This window comes from Bombyx mandarina, chromosome 08 (genome assembly GCF_030267445.1).
Source record: "Bombyx mandarina strain Sakado chromosome 08, ASM3026744v2".
Classification (NCBI taxonomy): Eukaryota; Metazoa; Arthropoda; class Insecta; order Lepidoptera; family Bombycidae; genus Bombyx; species Bombyx mandarina.
Window position 1 is genome coordinate 8329310 of NC_143215.1, and position 24503 is coordinate 8353812.

Consider the following 24503-nt stretch of genomic DNA (forward strand, 5'->3'; position numbering starts at 1 on the left):
AAGCAGTAATGCGTTTCAGTTTGAAGGGCGGGGCAGCTGTTGTAACTATACTGAGACGTCAGAACTCATATCTAAAGGTGTGTGGCGGCTTTTATGTACGTTGTAGATGTCTATGAGCTCCAGTGACCACTTAACACCAGGTGGGCAATAAAAAAGGTCAAGCCTCATGGATCGGTACAGTATCAATCGCAGTTAAGCCTTTCGCTACCGCAGGCCCGGCTGCAAAGTATTTCGCAGCCGGTGACTATAGTCATTCGTCGAGTATGGGCGGTGTTTTTAGCCGTTGACTATAGTCACCGCTAGTAACAAAAAGGTTTAAAAAAAAACGTCGAGGCCTATGTCCCGAGTGCGATTTCGAAGCTCTAACAATTATTAACATCATAGTCGGTTGCTCTTGGCAGAGCAGTGGTGATCATGTGAAATCCTAGCTAATTAAAGCCTTGACAGATGTTCTCCATAATTCGCGAACTGACACTTGGCGCACGCACTCGTTAATCAGGTTTTGGTAAGGTCTTTCACTTGATCAGTCCAGCGCATGGGGCTTCATCCACGAGATCTTTTACCATTGTCCCTACCCTGAACAACAACTTGCTCAATAAACTCTGCTGGCCGTCGCGATACGTTTCCAAATATCGAATAATCCTGGATTGCAATGTAAACGAGTCATTTTGAAGTCTTCCAAATATTGACCGTCACTGATCCGAAATGAACTGAACTGAACTTTCCCGAACGCTATGCCATGTCCTTCTTCAAACGAAAGTTGTGGAGAGTATTTAACGATAGGCAGCGGTTTGGCTTTGCCTCTGGCATTGCTGACGTCCATAGGCGACGGTAACCACTCACCATCAGGTGGGCCGTATGTTCGTCTGCTTGTACGGCAATAAAAAAATTTAAAAAATCGTAATGAACGGATCCCGGGTGAACCTCGTCTGAATTACGCCAGGCAAGAATGATAATCATTAGCGATGCTAGAAGAACTGTTTACTAAGCCGGTCGTCCATCAATAGTATAGCGGTAATTTTATGACATAAGTTTATGTGTTCTGGTTTTTCTTGTTTTATTTCCGTTTAATATTATCTAATTTACAGTTAGTTACACAAAAGCTCTTAACTTTGTATTCAACAAGAGTTACAATTGAAACCAATAATTAAAAAAAATAAGAAACTTTATTATTGAGACACAATGTAACAAAGACATTTAAATAATATGGAAACAAAAGTATGTATTACGTAGGTACCTACTTAAAAATTAAACAACTGAAACATTGTTTTCGTTAGTAAATAAAACTCACACAGTAATATTTCTTACATAAAATGTGAATGAATTGCAAGAACGTTATACAAATGCAAATTTAATTAACCGGAGAATTGACTCTTATTATTTAAGTAACGGAACTTTTTATTTTAAAAAGTCTACATATCGAGGCTCTTTGGTTTAAGCGACATTTTTGCAATATCACAGGATGGCCATTTAAAGTTTATAATTTGAAAAGAATATCGTAACAAAAAACTTCTTTAGCTATTAGAATGGGGTAAACTTTATTGAAGGTCAATTACAAAGATCGAATTGTTGATGCTAATACCAAATAAAACGGACCTTTCGTTACAAAAATAAATGACACGTGTTACTATAGTTGAAGACATGAGTGGATGAAGGGGTAAAGTACCATTTTTAAGACTTTTGAGTTTTTACATTGAATGAAGGTGTTATGTGCCCATAGACCATATTAGACCTTAAAACTCCAGGTTTAAAAGCTATTTTTAGAATATTTTTTTTGTTGCCGTATAGGCAGCCGAGCATACGGCCCACCTGATGGTGAGTGGTTACCGTCGCTCATGGACGTCAGCAATGCCAGGGGCAGAGCCAAGGCGCTGCCTACCGTTTACTTAATACTCTCCACAGGTCTCGTTTGAAGAAGGACATGTCATAGCGCTCGGGAAACACCGTGGAGGGAGATCATTCCATAGCCAGATGGTACGTGACAAAAAATAGCTCTGGAAACGCACTGAGGATGAACGTAGTAGCTCCAGGTAGTATGGATGAACTCTACTCCGGTGGCGGGCGGTGCGATGGTAAAAGCGAGATGTCGGTATCATCTCGAACAATTCCTCAGAGCACTCCCCATGGAGCATACGGTACAGAATACAGAGGGAACCGAAGTCCCTCCGCAAACCCAGAGGTTCCAAACGATCCGTAAGAATGGGATTATCGACAATCCGAATTGCATGTGACGAAAGAGTTATGTACGAAGAAAACGTACAACAAAAGGTTGTTGCCAGTTTTTTCAAAATTAACAAATTGTATCATATCCCCTTCATTTACTCATGTCTTCAGTTATTACTATTCTTTATATCGTCTTTCCGCGGTATCTCATCTTCTAACATAACCCTCACGCTAATTTCTATTCTGACTTTCTAACTCAAGTTCACTAGCGGCAGGGCGTCATGTGAGTCAAAATAAAAAAGAGTCCTATTTCTGCCGTGAAGCAGTAATGCGTTTCGGTTTGAAGGGCAGCTGTTGTACTGTAAAAACTTGGGCTTAGAACTGATTCTCAAGATGGGCGGCGTTATTGACGTGATTGATGTTTATGGGCTCCGGTGACCATTTAACATCAGGTGGGCCGTGAGCTCGTCCATCTGCCTCAATAATAAAAAGGTTAATTATTCCTAAGGTCAAGTCATGCTCCGGTCGTAAATCAAATCGAATATTAATAAGAACACACCACTTACTATCTACCACTTAGTGGAATAAGACTTATGCATATTTCTATAGGAAACAGGATTTGATTTCTTAGTGACAGTTGACCAAGAAATCTGACTCAAATACATCAAAATACATATCAGTTGTCAAAATTAGATTACCATTTAAAACGGATATTTTATTTACCACTAATATATGAATCTATTATGACTGAATTAGAAAGATATCATAATTTTTTGAGATTACTATTATTATTACCTATTGAGCAATGAAAATATTACAATAATATTGTATTAAAACTTCTCTACATTTTACAAAATACAAATGCAATGACCACAAACTTATTTTTTTTTTCACCAAGAGATCGTTACTAAAAACTGTTCGCAATACTTACCTAAAATTAAATGTACCGTATTATTACAAAATTGAAAAATAATATTTTTAAATTCAAACACCTTCGGAAGGACATCTACATACGCTCACAATAACAAACTGCTATTGACATGTCGAACAAAGTAAAAACGAATGTTTTAAAATTTATATCGAATTGTCAAGTAAATAAAGTTATATACACGAAATGTTTACATAATGTCTGCAAATTATTGTTAATTGGTTTAAACTGTAAGTTCATACTTAACAAAATAAAATTATGACAAAACTAATTACCTACGTTATATTATATAAATGCAATTTTGTAATTATTTCGTTATCGTCTCGAGATATAATAACATAATAATAAAAACTACCTACAAATATAAACATTGGGAAAATACTATCACCGGTCTAATTACTTACAATTGCTACGATTGTAAAATTGTTATTACACATATAATCAGTCCGTAGATAAATTACAATACGGCCTAGGAAATACGATATAAAAAAATACTAATTAGTGCAAAATTAGAGATATCTCTTTACCCTTACTTACCGAATTTCTTTAAGGTGTGCTTGCAATCTTGTATTGTTTTATGAAGACGTTCCACAGTGGCGGAGGTCTGTTTAGTTTTGAGAAGTCTTTTGCAACTCTCAATGGTCGTGAAGTATCCGCAAACGTTGTGGAGCACCCTCACGACTCGGTCGCCGCATACGAACAAATACTGGCCGCTTGCGTCAAACTTCATGTAGTTAACTAGACCTGTAATAACAACGGGGACGTTCTTTACGTGTAAGCTTAAATAGGATAGAGATTAGATGATTGTTTTGTATTGAAATTGGACGAGAGAGAGAGAGAGAGGGAGATAGAGAGCATACTTTATTGCACACCAAAACACAATAAATTTAACATCAGAAAACAGTCGACAAGCAGATAATACATTTGTACAATAGGCGGTCTTATCGCTAAAAGCGATCTCTTCCAGATAACCGTTTAATTACCCGACATTCTGGACAGATAAAGATACAGCAGGTATGTTGCGGTGTACTATTAACAACACATTATTAAAGAAAATACATAGGACGAGAGCGATAACAATACAGTTTTCTAAATTAAAAAATGAAAGATGTGGTGTCGTGGGACACCAGGTAGGAACGAAGTTCCTTCGGCTAATGTAGAATCGACACAATTTGCAAAAAAAAAATCGTGCTCAATTTTATGTAGATTTTCTTGATTTTTCTCTTAAATTTTGCTGATTAGTTTTTATTTAAGTATAGGAAAGTATTTAGGAAATTCAGTATTTTAGGAAATAATAAATTACGTAAAATAGAAAGAGAATGGATGAGAGAACGAAAAGAAAGAGGGAGAAAGAGAAAGGTATTATACACTACTCGCTTGTGTATGCGACTGTCGCGCCTGCGCACGTCTCATTTAACGGTTTTATTCCACGCACTTTTTTCCACGGATTTTTTCTTACAGTTTTACTATCACATTTTTTTCAGTTCGGTCGCGCAGCAAAATCCCTATCCCCTCCAAGCCTTCCGTAAGGAACTTCGTTCCAAAAACGATTTCTCTTAAATTCGTCTGCGAATGTTTTATACACTTTTTAAAGACAGATTGTGGAGCTCAAAAAACAGTTATAACGAAAATAAATACTACCTCGGTATTGATGGAAAACAATTTTGGTCTGTTAAGTTAGGTCTTAATTTCAATGTAACATACCTATATATAATTAAAGCAACTAGTGGATGTAAAAATTATTTCCTAACGAAACTTAACCTCTGGGCTTTGAAACTGTGAGCTCACCTATTGGTTCGGTGAATCTAGTATAAGCCCTCGAGGTTACAAGAAAAGGTAGGAAAAAAAACCAAAAAGAATGAAGTAGTTTACATACAAATATTCTACTTATTTCTGCTGGAAATCAGTCATGCGTCATGGTTGGAGCATGCGTTATACTTTACTACTGATACTTCGACTTAATCTCTCCAAGTGGCAACATCATTGACCTAATATTTATATACTCTAGTAGCCGCAGAACACCTAGTTTGCTCCTCTGCCCAATCCCAATGACAAACATTGTTACGCTGGCTACATTCACTGGCATTTATAACAAACTAGCTGTACCCGTCCGCTTCGTTGGGCATTTAATATTAACATTATTATTTCTCACCCCCACAAAGATTCTCATCATTAACGCCCCCGCAACCAATACCGTCTTTACCATAAGGGCACACGGGGCCCGTGCCCAGGGCCCCCATTCTCAGGAGGCCCCGAAAGACCGACAATTTCTCTCACACGTTTATTCTCAAAACATTTTTGTCGGGCACATTACACTTTTTTCACAAATTAGTAATCAGAAGGTTATTTACAAGACATATACTATGCCTATAATAGAAGATTTTGCTCAACAGAAATCCCGAAAGAAACCGTTATCGAAATCGTAACCAAAAAACCAGTCTAATTCTATTACCTAATATCATCAATTCTAAATCAATCAATTCTAATATCATTAATGATATATTATATTATACTGTATTTGATTAAGTATAATAAATGGTCATACTCAGATTTTTTTTAATTATAATTCGCTTTTTTTACTTTGCAAAAGGGCCTCAACTTCTTGTGTGCCCAAGGGCCCCATCCTAATTTAAGACGTCCCTGCCCGCAACTGGTGTAGGGAGTTCCGCACTCATAGCCTATCCATTAAGTACATGTATTTTGTACATGGATACCAAGTTTCAAGTCAATCAGATGCACGGTTCAGTAGTTATAACGGAACATCCGTAAAAACCACTGTAGATTTATATATTAGTATAGATAATGACTACACCATATTGACTAATGGTATATCATATATCACATATCAATTAGGTCACAATAAAAACGCCGCGTCAAGAAGGAAAAACACGTTTTGTCGGACAAAATCATGATACGTTGCAGTTCAAGTCTAAAGGATGTTACGTAATTAAGAAGAGACTTTTATACGCGACCTAAAATAGCATTGGATGAATTAATGAGTGGCGGTAGGTGGTGCCCGCATCGATAAAGCCTTGGATGTTTGTTAAATAATCAATTCGCGTACGAAAACCTTGTACAATAATTATGGATACAATACAATACAATACAGTACAATATTATGGATGTATATTAAATATATGTATGTGTATAATAAAAATCTTACATTTATTTCCGTTATCTGGTACCTGTAACACAAGTTCTTTACGAACTTATCACGGGACCAGTTAACGTGGTGTGATTGTTAGTAAATATTTATTTATTTAATATATAGGTCAGTTTTAATGTTATTCCAACGAATCGAATTAACATAAACTGACGTATTAAATTTACAAACAAATCTCAACTAACGTAAATGAATTAAGGATGTTATTGCAAATGACCGAATTCTTGTGATTTTCCCGCGAAGGCTATATAATACATATTAATCAGTATTTGTTTACGTTCATTGATTGCGTATGTACAATAGTTTATATACCAACGGGTAATCCCAACCATTTAAAGGGTTTGTCGGCTGTTACATTTGAAACTGCGACCTCATGTTTCAATGGATAGGGCGATTTACGACGTCATTTATAGACTTTAGTATTCAAAGAAGACGCTGTCTGATCACAAAACGAACTAGATGTGGTATTTTATATATTGCCTAGTTGCTACAGTTGATCAGCATGACTGTCGAATATTAACAATCTAGATAAATCAAAGATTCAATGCAGTTCCTTGGTAAGTAAGTGGGTACCTTGAAAAAAACTGGTCCTATTTGTCCATTTCATGTTTTTTTTTATTGCTTAGATGGGTGGACGAGCTCACAGCCCACCTGGTGTTAAGTGGTTACCGGAGCCCATAGATATCTACTACGTAAATGCGCCACCCACCTTGAGATATAAGTTCTAAGGTCTCAGTATAGTTACAACCGTTGCCCCACACTTCAGACCGAAACGCATTACTGCTTCACGGTAGAAATAGGCAGGGTGGTGGTATCCACCCGCGCGGACTCACTAAAGGTCCTACCACCAGTCAAATCACAAAACGAACTAGATGTGGTATTTTAGATTGCCTAGATCCACACAGTTGATCAGCATGACTGTCGATCCTTAACAATCTAGATAAATCAAAGATTCAATGTGGTTCCTTGGTAAGTGGGTATCTTAAAAAGAGCTGGTCCTGTCTGTCCATTTCATTTTATGTTCGTAAAAAAACCTAACTAAAATTTAGGAAGCACATATTTTAACAAGTTACCCTAATAATTTAAAAGGAATATGTTAAGGTTTGAATAGAACGTCTATCGGGTCTAATATTAAATGAACAATAGCTCACACGGCATTCGTTCTTGCCCTTAAGTGAAATACATATTGTTATTATTTCTAAGCGTCAAAACCGTGCTTTGTGTAAGCACAGTTTTGGAACCGAAATAGACATAACATTGGCAGCAACCAGAACAACTCCACGCGAACTATAACCATTAATAGTCGAATGACGTATTGAGAACAGTTACATTATATGGACCTAAAATAGACCTTCGGGTCATGTCGCACGTGGAGCGGTGTAGAAGTATTTCTGTAGCTTCTTGTGTTATATTAAATAAAGTATGAAGCCAATTTCGCGGTAGACCGTCGGTTGGCTAAAGACGCCTTACACAGTTCCACATGCCAATGGTTTAAAGAATAAGACGTAGAATGTATTCGTATCGAGCGATGCGGCTATGCCAATGCAAATCCAACCTATAGGTACGTGTTTATGGTTACTAAGCAAATATGTAAAGGAGCGCTGGTAAACACTAACTTCAGGGAGATAGAGAGATCCGCTGCTCATTTACGAAGATATATATATATTTTATTGCGTATATGGATGGACGAGTTCACAGCCTATCTGATGTTAAGTGGTTACGGAGCACATAGAAATCTACAACGTAAATGCCGCCACCCACCTTGAGATATGAGTTCTAAGGTCTCAGTATAGTTACAACGGCTGCCCCACCCTTCAAACCGAAACGCATTACTGCTTCACGGCAGAAATAAGCAGGGTGGTAGTACCTACCCATGCGGAATCACAAGAGGTCCTACCACCAGGCAAAAAAACTAACTAACAAAAAGCTATAGAAACTCTAAATAGAATATATTATGCAAGAAATATTTTATATAGAAAAATATTGAAATGTCGACGTACAACACCTCAGTCGTCCGTGTACACGGAAATTGTGATTATTCGAATATTCGAGATGTCGGGTAATATATTATTATCATAAAATGAAAACAGCAAAGCCGAGATTAAACTGTAGAAGTAGTTTTTATTATATCTACGAATCGAAAGAAAAAAATTTGAAAATACTTACTTTATTTTTGACATATTCCCACCTTTTTTTATCCTACCTAAGTTGGTAGCCTTGAGAGGCTATTCCAGCGTAACCTTAACTAGTAGGTGAGCTCACGGGGCTCAAACATGACGACATTGCTAACACGAACCCTAGCAAGAGCCGTGCTTCGCAGAATGTACCACCGGATCGGAAACGCGACCCACTGAGAAGATCCGGCGAGAAACTCAGTGGGCTGTATCTGAGGGTTAATTTACTCGTCGAGCCCTTCGTCGCAAGCGACGGGTTCTACATGGCTTATATAGAAAATCACGAATCGCATACACAATATGTATGTACAAGATTGTCCGGAAGACATAGCTTTAAGCGATAACGCCGTCTGTTATAACGCTCTTGTTCTTTGCTTAGTGTGAGTTTTTTAACGTTTTCGATAGCGTTAAAGTTAGCTCATATTCGTATGGAATGGGATCGTTTGCGTACGTTTGCCGTTAGGGGCGCTGTTCCAACTGCATACAAAATTGGGTTAACTTTTACGCTATCGAGAACGTTAAGAAACTCGCACTAAGCACACTCGACCTTAACTTTTTGCTAATGATTTTCTATTCTAGAAAATTACATACCTGTGTAAACATTTTCCACGGTGTCGTATAATATCCCTGTATACGTGTCGTAGAATTCTATTGAAGAATCAACAGACACGGCCAGGACTTCGGCGTTGGGCGATAGCGCGATGCGAGGTGCATTTGCGGTCTGCGTGTATTTCCCCGTCTCCAAAACGTGGGGAGATTCACCTCTGACGTAATCGACTGCGGATACAAAATTGGTTTAATACTAGAACGGGTATTCATGTGTATTGTAATTTAAGAAAAAACGTGCAATTCATACGGGTTCAAGTGAATTTTACAGAAGTGTTTTGTCTCATTCTATAGCAAGCTTAACCTCTATAGTTAGTACTGTTTGCATTAAAAATGTAATTTAAGAAAAAACGTGCAATTCACACGGGTTCTTTTTTTTTTCTTTTTTTTTCCTCCCTAAGCTGATAGCCTTGAGAGGCTATTTCAGCGTAATCGTGGCTAGTAGGTGAGCTCACGGGGCTCAAATATGACGACGATGCTAACACGAACCCTAGCAAGAGCCGTGCTTCGCAGAATCTACCACCGGATCGGAAACGCGACCCACTGAAAAGATCCGGCGAGAAACTCAGTGGGCTGTGTCTGAGAGTTAATTTACTCGTCGAGCCCTTCGTCGCAAGCGACGGGTTGGACGAGGACGGTGACCGGTGCTTGAAGTACCTAGAAGCACCGTTAGTGGATCGGGAAGATCCGAGATGACGTGTTTTGGGCGACGTCGACTGCTTTCCATTCTGTCCGCAGGATCGGGAATGACACGGGTTCAAGTGAATTTTACAGAAGCGTTTGGTCTCATTCTATAGCAAGCTTAAGCTCTATAGTTAGTACTGTTTGTCTCTTTTTCGAGTTGTCTTTTTCGTTACATGGAGATTCAAATCACAACGATTTTAGTAAGTCTTAATTTTTCTCTTCGATAATGACACTCCAATAATGCAATTTGTAATTTTATCGTGACTAAAAATATAAATTAAGCGGTGTCACCTCACGAATGTGAAACACACTGTGTGTGGGCTTCCCACATTCCCGACCGACAATACGGACTCAATACAGTATAGTATAAGTACGGGCAGTCAAATTTCCTATCGATATATTATTACAGGATTATCATTATAGTAAAACAGGTGTTGCTCCTTGCCGGTAACGTTTTATTGAATAGCAAACACAGTTTTTTTTCTGAGCATGCGATTTACATGACTAAATATTCATGTATCGAGTTTTATTAAATATTTAATCACGTATGAATTCTTAATGACTCGTAAAAAATTTGTTTACTTCGACGTTCCATTGCTAGCATAATTCGAACAGGAGATCGATTCTGTCAATATGTTTTTTTTTAAATTTTTTTTACTGCTTAGATGGGTGGACGAGCTCACAGTCCACCTGGTGTTAAGTGATTTAATATTTAAAAAACGTATATGTATTTTGAATTGGATAAAAATAACTAATCAAGTATTGTTTGATAAGTTCCAAAATGCTATTCTCTAATAATAATGATAGTAATTTTGTGTACAAAAAATACTAGTGTCATCTTCAATTGCACAATTGGTTTTATTAAGATTTTCATTGATACCATTCACATCATTTTCAGTTTTACACAATAGTAGAAATATCGTCTAGTTGTGGTAGGACCTCTTGTGAGTCCGCGCGGGTAGGTTACCACCACCCTGCCTGTTTCTGCCGTGACGCAGTAATACGTTTCGGTTTGAAGGGTGGGGCAGCCGTTGTAACTATACTTGAGACCTTAGAACTTATATCTCAAGGTGGGTGGCGCGTCTACATCGTATGTCTATGGGCTCCAATAACCACTTAACATCAGGTGGGCTGTGAGATCGTCCACCCATCTAAGCAAGAAAAAAAAGTTGATATTTTTGGTTAGTGGACCTTGACTGCCCATGTCATGCCCATGTCAAGAGCTCCGGGTTTAATCCCGTATCGGAGTCGGTATATATGTATAAGATACTGGTTCCCAAGTTGATCTCCTCTCGTATATGTCGGGTAAGTTATGAAAAACAGAGGAATAATTGAGAACTTGAATGTTTTCATTCAAATATCGTAAAACCTTAAAAGTACCTTGAAATCAATTATTTTAAACGACAGAGATCAATTACTGGTGGTAGGACCTCTTGTGAGTCCGCACGGGTAGGTACCACCGCCCCGCCTATTTCTGCCGTGAAGCAATAATGCGTTTCGGTTTGAAGGGTGGGGCAGCCGTTGTAACTATACTGAGATCTTAGAACTTATATCTCAAGGTGTGTGGCGCATTTACGCTGTAGATGTGTATGGGCTCCAGTAACCACTTAACACCAGGTGGGCTGTGAGCTCGTCCACACATCTAAGCAATAAAAAGAAGAAAAAAATTACATCTGTACCTTAACAGAAAACATGTTCTAATGAAAAAAGTGATTAGAATTTAAATTCTATAAAACACGTCACAAATATTCATTATTATCAACGGGTAAGTCCGGAGAGCGTCTGTCGTAGTCGTTTTGATATATCAAAGGTATTTTCCCTATTAAGTAATTTAAAATGTCGATTCAAGAAAACTTGAATTACATCATCAAATCTATATATGTATTCAAAATTCGAACAAGTTCAAAAAAAAAGGGTGCGTGTACTTATGTACGCGCGTAAGAAGTTATACCTACTTTATTTTTATTAAATTTATTTCTTTTTTTATTTATTTAAATTTTAATCAATTTGAAAAAAAAACGATTAAACAACATCCTCAAACACGCATATTGGACATCTCTTTTCTTGACATCGTATAAATTCGGTAATTCTCGGTACGGTTCGGAAAGTTCACCTGCGGCTATATTCAGACTCGCCAAGTTACGTCGGTCGTATTGTAATGAGCGATTTAGTGGGCAACTTCATTCTGTTTATTTTGAGTCACGTTGCGCGCGCATCGTAAAATATCACTCTCATCAATTTTTCATAACGCGCCTAAAGAAGTATAACTTCAATATAACTTCAAAAACAAAAAAAAAACAAAACAAAACTAGAACGCAAACACTTCTGTTTGTGAAACAGCATCGATTAACGCAATTCGTTACGTATCAAAATATTTTCGTTCATGTATTATGGATTGTAATGATACCCGAGATGTTGCGTAACACATTTGTTATTTGTTTGTTCACAGCTTATAATGTAACGTAACACCGCTCGGAGTATGTGGCCGATGCGCTAGCTTTGCGCTCGGCAAACATCACACGTGCAGTGTGCTTAGTGCGAGTTTTTTGACGTTCTCGATAGCGTAAAAGTTAACTCATATTTCGTCTCTTCGCATTAAAAGTGTACAATTTCCAAAAATATTCGAAATTGAGTTAACATGCGTAAACATTTGGTATCACCAGTATTTTTCTCATAAATACTGTCAAAAGAGCGTAGTTTAGTTTCAGTTTTTTTTTAGTTTACCTATGTTTTGACTACCTACTATTAACAAAATTAATACATAATTTTATCTTACTTTAAAAGACAGATAATGTAATTGGTAAAAAAAAAATGTTGCAAATATGATTAATATTAAAAATATTACATGTTAAACCTTTAAAAGACCCTCCTGTAAAATTAGTAAGTTTTGAGATTATACAGTTTTATTGTGAGAAGACGATTTGTATGGAATGGGATCGTTTGCGTACGTTTGCCGCTAGGGGCGCTGTTTCAACTGCATACAAAATTGGATGAACTTTTACGTTATCGAGAACGTTAAGAAACTCGCACTAAGCGCAATTTTTCTCGTTTACGTTTGTTGCAACAAAATAATTGGATACTACCTCGTCCGTTACTCGGAACTGGAGATGCTCGTGCTTAATACGAATTCTGTCATGTACATATTCATTTTAATTTATTGTTTAAACTCACGTCTAATTAAAATAAACTCAGTTGGGCTGCAACATGGCGTTTGAAATTTAAAAATAGAAGAAACTTTCGAAATTTGGTTTTGAAAATTTCGACGCTTAATATACATTTGTCAAATTCACTTTTCGACGATTGAATAAAATGATGTATCATTAAATAAATATAAATATAATTTTAGCAGCTTCGACAATTATAAATCACTAAAGCTTTTGCTTGGGTTATAATGAGTCATTCAACTAGTGAGAACACTTTGTTTCTCCTCATAAAGAATTCTGCGCAATTAATAACGTGATAAAGAACACACATACGGCCATACTTTACATTTAAAGGTGACGTCACAAGTCGTAAACCTACTTTTTTACATTCTTACGATCACGTCCAAGCCTCAATAACGGTACATAGTTCATCTTCGCTTATTAATTATATTATTGTGAATCATTAATCCATCGCGGAACAACCGATAAAATTTGGTTCGTAGGTACTCACTCTTTGTGTGGTATAGCTTCCACGTGCCGTCTTTGGATATTGTTGCGATGTGTGACGTGTCAACATCGAAAGCCACGTCGTATATACCCGACGAATGTCCCGTAAGCTCGTAAGCCTTTGCCACCTGTTTGAATTCTCCAGTTTTCGTAAAACACACTTCCATTACTTTAACGTCTGGCGAGAAACCGGTGGCGACGACGAAACGGCCACAGGGCGATATCTTGGCGGCGTGGGTGCTCATCAGATACGTGTCTAGCTTCTCAAGCTGTTGCCCTTTAAGGTCCCATATCACCAAATCTGTCTTTGATGAGCACGACATCATGAATTTCCCATTACTCGATATATCGAATCCTATTACATCATCTGCGTGGACCTGTAACGATAATTATTGTTTTTATCTAACGCATATTTGTGCGCAGTAAGCAAAGGTACCTATAGTTAAACGAATTGCAAAAATGATGTCATCTCTTTCTTATTATCGGACCACCCGCCACCGAAGCAGAGTTCATTCTCATTACCCGGAATCATTGGATTCATTAGTGTGTTTCCAAAGACATTTCTGTCACGTCCCACCCAGATTTGGAGTGGAGTAGGTACCTTTTTGCAATTTTTTCTGAATGCCCGACATCTCATCCTTTAAACGAGGTTTGAAACTAATTCTGTCTGATAACCAGCTGCTTGGTTGTGTCGCTATCAATGTCGATGTCCATCGACGGGAACCACAAACCAGCAAATAAATGCTCATCTGTCTTCAACGGCAACAAAAACTGCCAAATAATTAATCGTATGTTATAATCAGTAAATATATTTTATTATAATTCGAAGTTGATTGATTTAATCTTGTATGGTATCAACGTGTGAATAATAAAGGAACTGCCATGATTGGTGTCGTAAATTGACATATACTTAATATATACATTAATACTACAGCAACAACAAAAAAACGGTTTCTACAAACTTCAACTAATAATAAAGATTTATAGTGGAGAGAATTAGTTGAACAGCCTTAATAAACTATAAAGGTAGAGATAGATGTTCGAATGAGGAATTGCGTTGCGCGCGCTCCGTGAATTGTTCAAAACTCAATGAATAATTCAAAATATTCCCGACGAACATACGTGCATCATGTTTAATGTAGACGGCATGCACGAGGAAAACGACCCGAGAACCTTCCTGCGTCTAAAAATATTATTTTCGAGGCTACAACGAGTTCATACATCGGTAGAGCGGTCTGAACGGCGAGCGCCATATTAAAATTATCGCGAAACTACTTTATCGGTGGGCCTTCGCAGTGGGGACTACGTTAACATGATGACACAACTAACTGCGTGCGTCTCTGTATTCACTACACTAGTATGTACCTATATCAAAGAGCCATTGTTCCGGTGGAAGGTCTTTTTTTAATCGTCTGCCCGCATTCTGATAAAGTTGAACACCCGTACAGAGACAGGGCAGGGATCGTTCTTATATCGTAAACTCTGAGCTGTACTACGATTTTATTATGCTTTTTGAGAGAAGATGATGCAATGTCCCCCTTGTATTTCGATGTGTTTTTCCATTATAATTGTTTTTTTTTTTTGAGATGAACATAGTAAGATTGCGACATTAATAATAATTTTATGTAATTTGTTATTGTCGATTCGCTGACACTGAACTATTTAGGAAGACAATTTTTAAATTTAATTTAATGATAAATACACCCGCTGTATTCGTACAGGATAGGTCTATGACATGGTTTTAGATGTCGCAGGTACTATTTTTTATAAGGAAATACGTACTTAACACCTATTGATGACCGTCTTCAACAATGAAGGATCCTGTGATAATTTTATCAATTAAATCGAAGAATAAATACATTTTCATAACAAAGCAACTATTGGCGTATTGTGATACTGCAGTGGTAGGTACCATCATGACTATTTTTGTCGCGAAGAAGCCATTTAAAGGGACAGGCATTACACTTCTTTTTTTTTCCTACCTATGCTGATAGCCTTGAGAGGCTATTTCAGCTTCGCCCTAACGTGTGTAGGTGAGCTCATGGGACTCAAACCGGAGAGTTGTTAACACTGACCCTAGCAAGAGTAGTGCTTCGCAGAATCTACCACCGGATCGGAAACGCGACCCACTGAGAAGATCCGGCGAGAAACTCAGTGGGCTGTGTCTATGGGGACATTACACAATAAAACAGATTTGATCTCAAGTCTGAGAGGCAATATTTGCGTGATGTTTATGGGCTCCAAAAATTTAAGAAATTGAATGAAGGTGTTATGTGCTTATAAGCCATATTATACCTTAAAGCTCCGGGTTAAAGGCTATTTTTAGAGATTGCATGTGATGAAGTTATGTGCAAAGAAAAAGTACAAGTAACGAAAGTTTGTTGCCCGTTTTCTCAAAATTAACAAATTGTATGATATCCCCTCATCCACTCATGTCTTCAATTATTAACCAGGATAGCCAAGCTCTCGTCTACTCATTCCTCTTTAGTTAAATTTAAAACAAAAAAAACTAGAGTTGACATCCCTATTCACTTTAATAACATCCACTTCAAAAAAAATTAACAAGAGCCATGTTTTTTTTGTAATTCAAGTCGCTTGGTACGACTTCATAATCATTTAAGCTATCAAGACACTGGAAATTACAGACTTATTAACTAATTATATCAATGACTTCTATCATTTTGTGTCTTACATTGACGGATATTACAAAAATGAATCTTGTTCAATATTTTTTCCGTGTTATAAACAAGAGCTCATTGAGGAATAATAAAAACATATTTGTTATGAACGACCTGTTTCCTTTCTCGAACAATAGTGATGGGAATCGTATTATAACAAAAAAAAATTAGCGTTGCGATCATTAGAGAGCCGTATCTGTGTTACAATCGGCGAAATCTTGCGACGATGTCAGCAACATAACAATGACTGACAAAAACTTAAAAAGTACACAATAAAAGAAAATGTCTGCGAGTTTATAGTACGTCAAACACAAGAGGTTCGTTAATTTAGATTCAGCTGACGATAAAGAGGCACGCGATAGTTCCATGTAACTTTTTGAATTAGTACAAATTGGACGAATTATGTCAACAGACAAACACATATTCATGCAAAAAAAAAATAGCCAGACATTTTATTAGGGTTTTCACGAATGCAGTACTGAATGAAGTGTTTGCGAGGTAGGTAATTTTACTTTTAGCGTTCATTCATTCATAGTTCATCATCATCATCATCATCATCATCATCATATAAATAAAATTGGAGTGTCTGTTTGTAATATTGAAATAACCGCTTTTTACTACATGCATATGAATATATATACAGAACATACACCAAAATAATATTTTTTACAATTTTTAATCTAATCTCTATTTTAATCTAATCTCTGGAACGGCTGGACCGATTTTGACGGGACTTTCACTGATAGGTAGCTGACGATATAAGGAGTAACTTAGGCTACGTTTTTTAGAATAGCTTCGCCCCACAGCGTCACCCGCGGTACGACAATAACAGCGGGTAACATCGCGGGACTCATCTAGTAAGTACCTAATAAAATTAAACATATTGGTTACAATATGTTATATTCTGTTAGGTTAACCACTTTTATAATTAATTTCGCTCTATAGCTTTCTTGATTGCTGCAGAAAACTCATATAGTGTTAAATTTTGTATTACATATTTTCTTCTATATACAATAAAGAACCATCAATTTAAGTCAGTCAGTGCGGAATTCTGTTTCGACTTTCCTGATATGAGATCATCATAATCACATCGAATGCGGTGGTACATATCCTATTAACTAATGCCTATAGAAGTCGACGTAGGTAGACTAGGAAGATGATCATGATAATATGTATAAGATAAAAGACAAAACGGAAATTAGCTTCCCGTTTTTATTATTATTAATCATAAATACATATAAAACACTATACCTATAATGCAACTTCATGTTTTGTTATTGTATTATATTTGAATCTGAAATTCGAATTTTCAAAATGTTGATCGAATTATTGATTTTGAATTTTAAATACAGACTTAAGAAATTTAATTGTAGAATCTATAAAATTTAAATTCCGTAATAGGCTCTAGCAGAACATAGCCTAGTCGTCATCAAAAGATACGGGTAGATAAGGGAGATTCCGGCGACAGCCTCGAACTTAAGCCGTTCCCTCCTCTATTCTATGCTGATTTGTGATTTGTTATAATACACATTAAATAATAAATGAATATATACTATCAATCACGCCACGTTAACTGGTCCCGTGCTAAGCTCGTAAAGAATTACAGATACCAGATAACGGAAATAAATGTAAGATTTTTATTATACACATACATATATTTAATATACATCTATAACCCTGGAAAATACATTTTATATTTATTATACAAATATCTTCCCTTGGCGGGATTCGAACCCGCGACCCCCTTGTGTAGTGACCATGTCACTTACCACTACACCAGACGGCCGTTAAATTATCATCATCATCAATATTATCAAAGAGCCGGGTTGGGTAAATTACTGTATATAAAACTGACTGAATGAAATTAGAATAAGAATATATGAGTCGACTATTATCAAAGGCGGCAATCTGACTTTTGGACAATGATTGGTAAATCAGAAAAACGAATTATTGACTTTGTATTCCATTAGCAGTCACAAAACTCTTCGGAACGACATCTTAGATAAATAACAGGTTAACTATTAACCTTTATTTAATGCAGGTTTTGAACCGTATTCTTTGAAGGAGACGATTATATTTAAATAAATCTGTATTGACATATCAATAAAATTTTTTTGTCCAAATGTACAGATTGCCGCCTTTGATAATAGACGACTCATATGTAACAATACCCCTTAACGGTACAACACAAACAGCAATAAAGAATTAAAAGCGCTGTCTAAGCCCGCGCTGCGTTATCCTCGTATCGTATTTATGCGGAATAAGCCCGTTTTCGTTAAGACAATGGCTGTCTCAACAACATTGTCGAGGTTCATTGTCGAACACACAAGGTCGTCGTGATTTTAAACAAAATCACGAAACGATCGCTTCGCGTCTCCTATATTGGTACGTAGCCATATTTGTTTTACGAATAAATATTTGTTAATATTACGGAAGGGAAGGGACATGGATTGATTTTTGTGTTCGATTTAAAATCATAAACAAGGAAAACATGTGTTTTATTGAGGTTTTCCGCAACGTAAACGACGTCAAAGTACTTTTTGTTCAATGAAACAAAACCGATACAGAATTTACATCTTTAACACGTTGACGTAATTAATCGATTTCTGTTTTGGATTATCTTATTAAAGCGCGGTCTAGTAGACTCTGGGAAAGACGAATCTGTAGATACTGAGAATGAATCTTTTTCTTACTGACTTAAAAGATTAAAATATAGGTACATTAGCTTAGTAGAATTTAGTACATAACAAAAATCGATATAATAACTTCAGTGAGCCGCGTAGGACACATACAAGAAGAATTTAGTACATAACAAAAATCGATATAATTACTTCAGTGCGCCGCGTAGGACACCTACAAGAAGAATTTAGTACATAACAAAAATCGATATAATTACTTCAGTGAGCCGCGTAGGACACCTACAAGAAGAACTTAGTAGAATTTAGTATAAATCGATATAATAACTTCAGTGAGCCGCGTAGGACACCTTTTTTTTTTTTTTTTTTTGTCAGGAGGAAATCGCCGGACTTCCGCCCTTCACTGGGGATGGAGGGCGGGGCATGTCGGAGTCGAACCGACTAAAACCTCCTGTCTCTCAACAACCAACGTCCAAACCTCGCATGAGACAAAACTCATGAAAAGGCAAAGGGGGGAAAGTGAAGCGTTTAGTGCGGAGCACATCTCTCCCATCACCCTCCCCCTCGGGACGCCGGACTGGCGGTCGTCGGCGCCACGACCACCAGCCCTCTCGGTCGGCAGGCTACCCGAAGCCCGCCTAGATGGCGCCGGTTAGAATGGTCTATCCTACGGAATACCCCGCTGGGTCAGAACCAGCGTGGGTTGAGGATAGCCGGCCTTCCATCACCCGGATGCTCATGCATAAAACGCGTGCAGAGCAGCTTGCACGTCGTCTTCTTAGGCCCCCTTCGCCGGTCCCCAGGCCGACATGTGAGGGGACCCGAAAGCGTAGGACACCTACAAGAAGAATTTAGTACATAACAAAAATCGATATAATAACTTCAGTGAGCCGCGTAGGACACCAGTGACCTACACGGCAGTCAACGTGTTAATAAATGTTTGTTTATTTTTCATAAACTTGTATAGTTTTTAGTGGGATATGAAAGACGCGTGTGTCAACGTGAAATGAAATCATACTATCGATTTTAAATCTAGACAAGAAGTGAACGATTATTTTAATTATATTGCGGTATCTACAGAAAATTATTGCCATCAGATACCTTGAGACATAAAGGACTCTCAAAATGTTTATTGACATGTAAGTATAAAGTGTGAAAGTATTATAAGCATAAATAAGCAAAACAATGATACCCCAATCCGAACGAATTCATGACCGAATCTATATAATTATTTGTATCGATTTTAAGTTAACAAAATAAATAGATTTCGTATGTCACATGATAAGGTGACGAATACAAGAGTAACATGCGCATTTTAAAACAAAGGATACAAAGATCTTTGTTCGTTTGGTCTCGCGAAACAAGATCGAAGATAAGTACGTGATATGTTAATTAATATACATTACAATGTTTAATTGAAGCTCGTGGTTCAACGTATTGAACGTGCTATCAAAATAGACGGGGGTTACTGATTCGAGGTTGAACACATGTATATACAAATCATTGAACGGTAGGTACGAATTTACGGTAGGCAGCGGCTTGGCTCTGCTCTTGGCATTGCTGTAGTCCATGGGCGACGGTAACCACTCAGCACCAGGTGGGCCGTAAGCTCGTCTGCCTACAAGGTCAATAAAAAAAAATTGTAGGAGAGGGGAAATTTGTTCATGACAGTTCACTCCTTCCAAAATGTCTTTGACAAGGCATTGTGAATCTTAATTCCTTGGGCGAAAATAGAAAAGACGCTCTTCTGCCAACGAAAACCAATAAAATTAATATCGATCATCATCAATTTTAACGGTGCCTATCGAAAGATTATCGCTTACGTTACAGAGATTTCATAATACTGAAAGTGTCGCAACGTTTATATACATTTAATCTTTATTGTTGATTTTAATGTCATTATGCAATTTGATTTCGGATTGGAAAGTGAACGTGGTATCGCGATGGATATACTTTCATTGTGTCCGGTAACATGAGAAAGCAACATGCGTATACGTATTCATGTGTAAGGGAAGATGCGAGTTTCATTTTAATTATTCTTATTTATGTGAGTTTACATCATAAAAATATCAATTAAATAGTTCGCTAGGTAAAAAAAAAAGTCTTCACAGATCATATCACCGATAAAGTAGTCCAGAATATGGGAAGATGGATATAAAAACCGAAGAATTCAATTAAACAAATTGCAAGTGTGCAGTAGTTTTGGTACATGCGTTATATCTGTTAAATCCAATTTAAACATAACGATACATATTCCTTATCCTTATCTCAACGAAACCATGAGAACTGTAACATAAAGAAAATAACAAAATTAGCACACAGTAAATAAATCTCTGTGGCTGTGTTATAATAACTTCGTCAGCGATGTCTTGAAATCTAATTAAAATACTAAAGGTTTTCCTTTTAGATTGTAGGTTGTGCCCCAAAAACTTAATTAATACATATAATTTGTAGTAATTGAAACGGAAGCGGTTTGTTTTACTTAAATTAGTGGCATCCTATTCTTGCTCGCGAACCTTAGATTAACAAACGCATTAAGCCCATGTACACATACGTACTCAATTGGATCAACTAAACGGCTAGGCGGACAAGAAGTAAAACGTACCTACATAGTCAAATGTAGCACTTTCCTCACGCGTCATTAGGCTCTATAATTCGAGTACGAAGAATTCTCTTCCTCCTTGTTCGAAACAAGGTTTAAAAGATTGCATTTGCGATATCCGACGATTTTTTTTTTATTGCTCTTACGACGAGCATACGACCCACCTGCTGGTGAGTGGTTACCGTCGCCCATGGACTTCAGCAATGCCAGGGGCAGAGCCAAGCCGCTGCCTAAGTGATCAATTATTAGCCAAAACCATTATTTAAAAAAAAAGCGATATCCTTCCATAATACTTATCAAAAGCGTTTTCTAAAATAAACAAATTACAAAAGCATGTCGTTCGACTTTAGCTTGCGTGTTTGAGTTTAAGCAAATTTACTTGGTCTCAATTCGAGACGCGGTCTCTGACCAAAGACGACAGTTCGTGACGTCATTTGGAGAGTTCTAACGGTCTCGTAATAATAATAAAATAATAAGCGACCAACTTCGACGGAATAAATGTTAAGAAAAAGTCAAATTTATCAATCTAGCCAATTTCTTTTACGTACGTGTGTCAAGAAGGTGATGTTTTGTGTGTGTGTGTGTGTGTGTGTGTGTGTCGTGTGTTTGTTTGGTTTTTGTGTCGGTGTGTGTTATACCTATTTCTGCCGCGATGCAATTTAAAGATTTGTAAGAAGAGTGATACAGTCGTTATAAACACAATCAAGACCTCAACGCCACGCCTCAAGGGGACATTTTTGTTATGATTTCTGTGAGCTTTAGTAGCCAATTAAAATTTACTGGTTATTAGCTCGTCCACTGGCCCAGTGAAATAAATAAAAAACTTCTGTAAATTTTAATTAATTTTGTACAAGCACCCCTAGTGTTTCATTTTTCTAAACGAGTTAAATCATAAACTGTTTCTAATTCATAAGTGTTTTTACAATTAACAAGGTCGAAGAAGCAGCAACATTAAGTGTTTCTAATTTTTATTATATCAGGAAGTGAAACAACAAAGCAACGCTAAACATTAAGCACAGCTGTATTATTACAGTTGTGACATAAACAGTACAATTGTTAATATCGTTAAATAAATAGCAATATCGTTAAATTCTAAACAGAACCCAGAAAGAACGATACTACATTACTTTTATAAATATTTATGTTCGCTTTGTAACAAATCCACAAGTTAAACAAAGCAATTTCAAAAACATCAACAACAAAGTCATCGTGGCCTAAAGGATAAGACGTCCGGTGCATTCGTGTGTAGCGATGCACCGGTGTTCGAATCCCGCAGGCGAGTACCAATTTTTCTAATGAAATACGTACTCAACAAATGTTCACGATTGACTTCCACGGTGAAGGAATAACATCGTGTAATAAAAATCAAACCCGCAAAATTATAATTTGCGTAATCACTGGTGGTAGGACCTCTTGGGAGTCCGCACGGGTAGGTACCACCACCCCGCCTATTTCCGCCGTGAAGCAGTAATGCGTTTCGGTTCGAAGGGTGGGGTAGCCGTTGTAACTATACTGAGACCTTTAGAACTTATATCTCAAGGTGGGTGGCGCATTTACGTTGTAGATGTCTATGGGCTCCAGTAACCACTTAACACCAGGTGGGCTGTGAGCTCGTCCACCCAACTAAGCAATAAAAAAAAAACATTTATATATTTTTATTTGACGAAAATTTATTGAAATCCCAAAAATCATTACTCAATATAAACCAAATAAAAAAGAGATTATTAATCAATTGAATTTAGCTCATGTAGCAATACACTTAGACACACACCTGTACACGTTTCCTAGTTAGAAAATGATGTCAACTCAAGTTGAGGGTTAATCTGTCAAGGTTAACGACTTAAACAAGAATTTAAATTAGGTTCAAAGATATCGAATTTTATTACATATATTATACTGTGGTCCGCGGATTCAGTCGCGTTCATTTTAACTTATATATAAATAAAATAAATAAATATAAATATTTTACTAACAATCACGCCACGTTAACTGGTCCCGTGATAAGTTCGTAAAGAACTTGTGTTACGGGTACCAGATATCGGAAATAAATGTAAGATTTTTATTATACACATACATACATTTAATATACATCCATAACCCTGGAAAAGACATTTATATTTATCATACAAATATCTTCCCTTGGCGGGATTCGAACCCGCGACCCCCTAGTGTAGTGACCATGTCACTTACCACTACACCAGACGGACGTATACTTATACGTATATTATTATGTGTGGGTTGCAATCGTTTGTGAGAAAGAGTAGTTTTATTGTTTGTTATGGCTTAGTCTTCCGACGTCTTTAAGTATCGATAAACTGTATATTTATTCAAGAATCATGAACTATTCTGTTATTAATCTGAAAATATGGACATGACTTCCACGGTGAAGGAATAACATCGTGTAATAAAAGTGAAACCCGCAAAATTATAATTTGCGTAATTACTGGTGGTAGGACCTATTGTGAGTCCGCCCGGGTAGGTACCACCACCCTGCCTATTTCTGCCGTGAAGCAGTAATGCGTTTCGGTTTGCAGGGCGGGGCAGCCGTTGTAACTATACTTGAGATCTTAGAACTTATATCTCAGGGTGGGTGACGCATTTACGTTGTGGATATCTATGGGCTCCAGTAACCACTTGGCACCGGTTCGGCTGTGAGCTCGACAACCCATCTAAGCAATAAAAAAAAACCTTATCCAGCTACTGTTATTAACTACTATCCCGTCATATACCCATAGCATTAGACAGTGATTTTAGATCTGATGACTTGCTATAGGCTCCAATCCAAATTTATTCATGAAATCGATCCAGGACTCGCGTGAAAACCAATTTGGTGTAGTCGCGTACACCCAAACATCATATTACATTTCATTCGTAAATATCTCGCATTCAGGCCGAATTCTGTAACACAATAGTACACAATATACGATACGCTTTTTGTACTGAAACTAATTTCAGTATTTTAATTGGAATTTAAAAGTTTATTCAAAGTCATGAGTTCATTAAACTTCGTCAGCAACGCGTTTGCGTTTTGTTTTTAATCGTAATCAATCAAGATTGTCTCGTGTACCGAATCGATATGTTCGAATGTCTCGACACATTCCCATGACATGTAACGAATCGAATAGAAAACTTTCACCGCGGATTCAGTTTTTTTATAGGTAATTAGCGAAGGAAACGTACGCTGTTTACATTTTCCAATGATTAAGAGTTCCGAACAAT

At 37.1% G+C, this 24503-nt stretch overlaps 1 protein-coding gene across 2 annotated transcripts in view; it reads right to left on the bottom strand.

The window, feature by feature from the left end:
* Nucleotides 1-1147: 1147 nt before the first annotated feature.
* The window catches only part of LOC114252637 (transducin beta-like protein 2), an 85606-nt gene continuing 62250 nt past the window's right edge, over nucleotides 1148-24503 (bottom strand). For both annotated transcript variants that reach the window (XM_028187202.2, XM_089729180.1), the window contains 3 exons: nucleotides 13373-13745; nucleotides 9020-9205; nucleotides 1148-3835 (listed from right to left, as the gene is read on the bottom strand). In XM_028187202.2, the coding sequence (XP_028043003.2) occupies nucleotides 3621-3835; nucleotides 9020-9205; nucleotides 13373-13745 (774 nt within the window). In that variant the 3' untranslated portion in view covers nucleotides 1148-3620. The remainder of the gene's footprint in view (nucleotides 3836-9019; nucleotides 9206-13372; nucleotides 13746-24503) is intronic.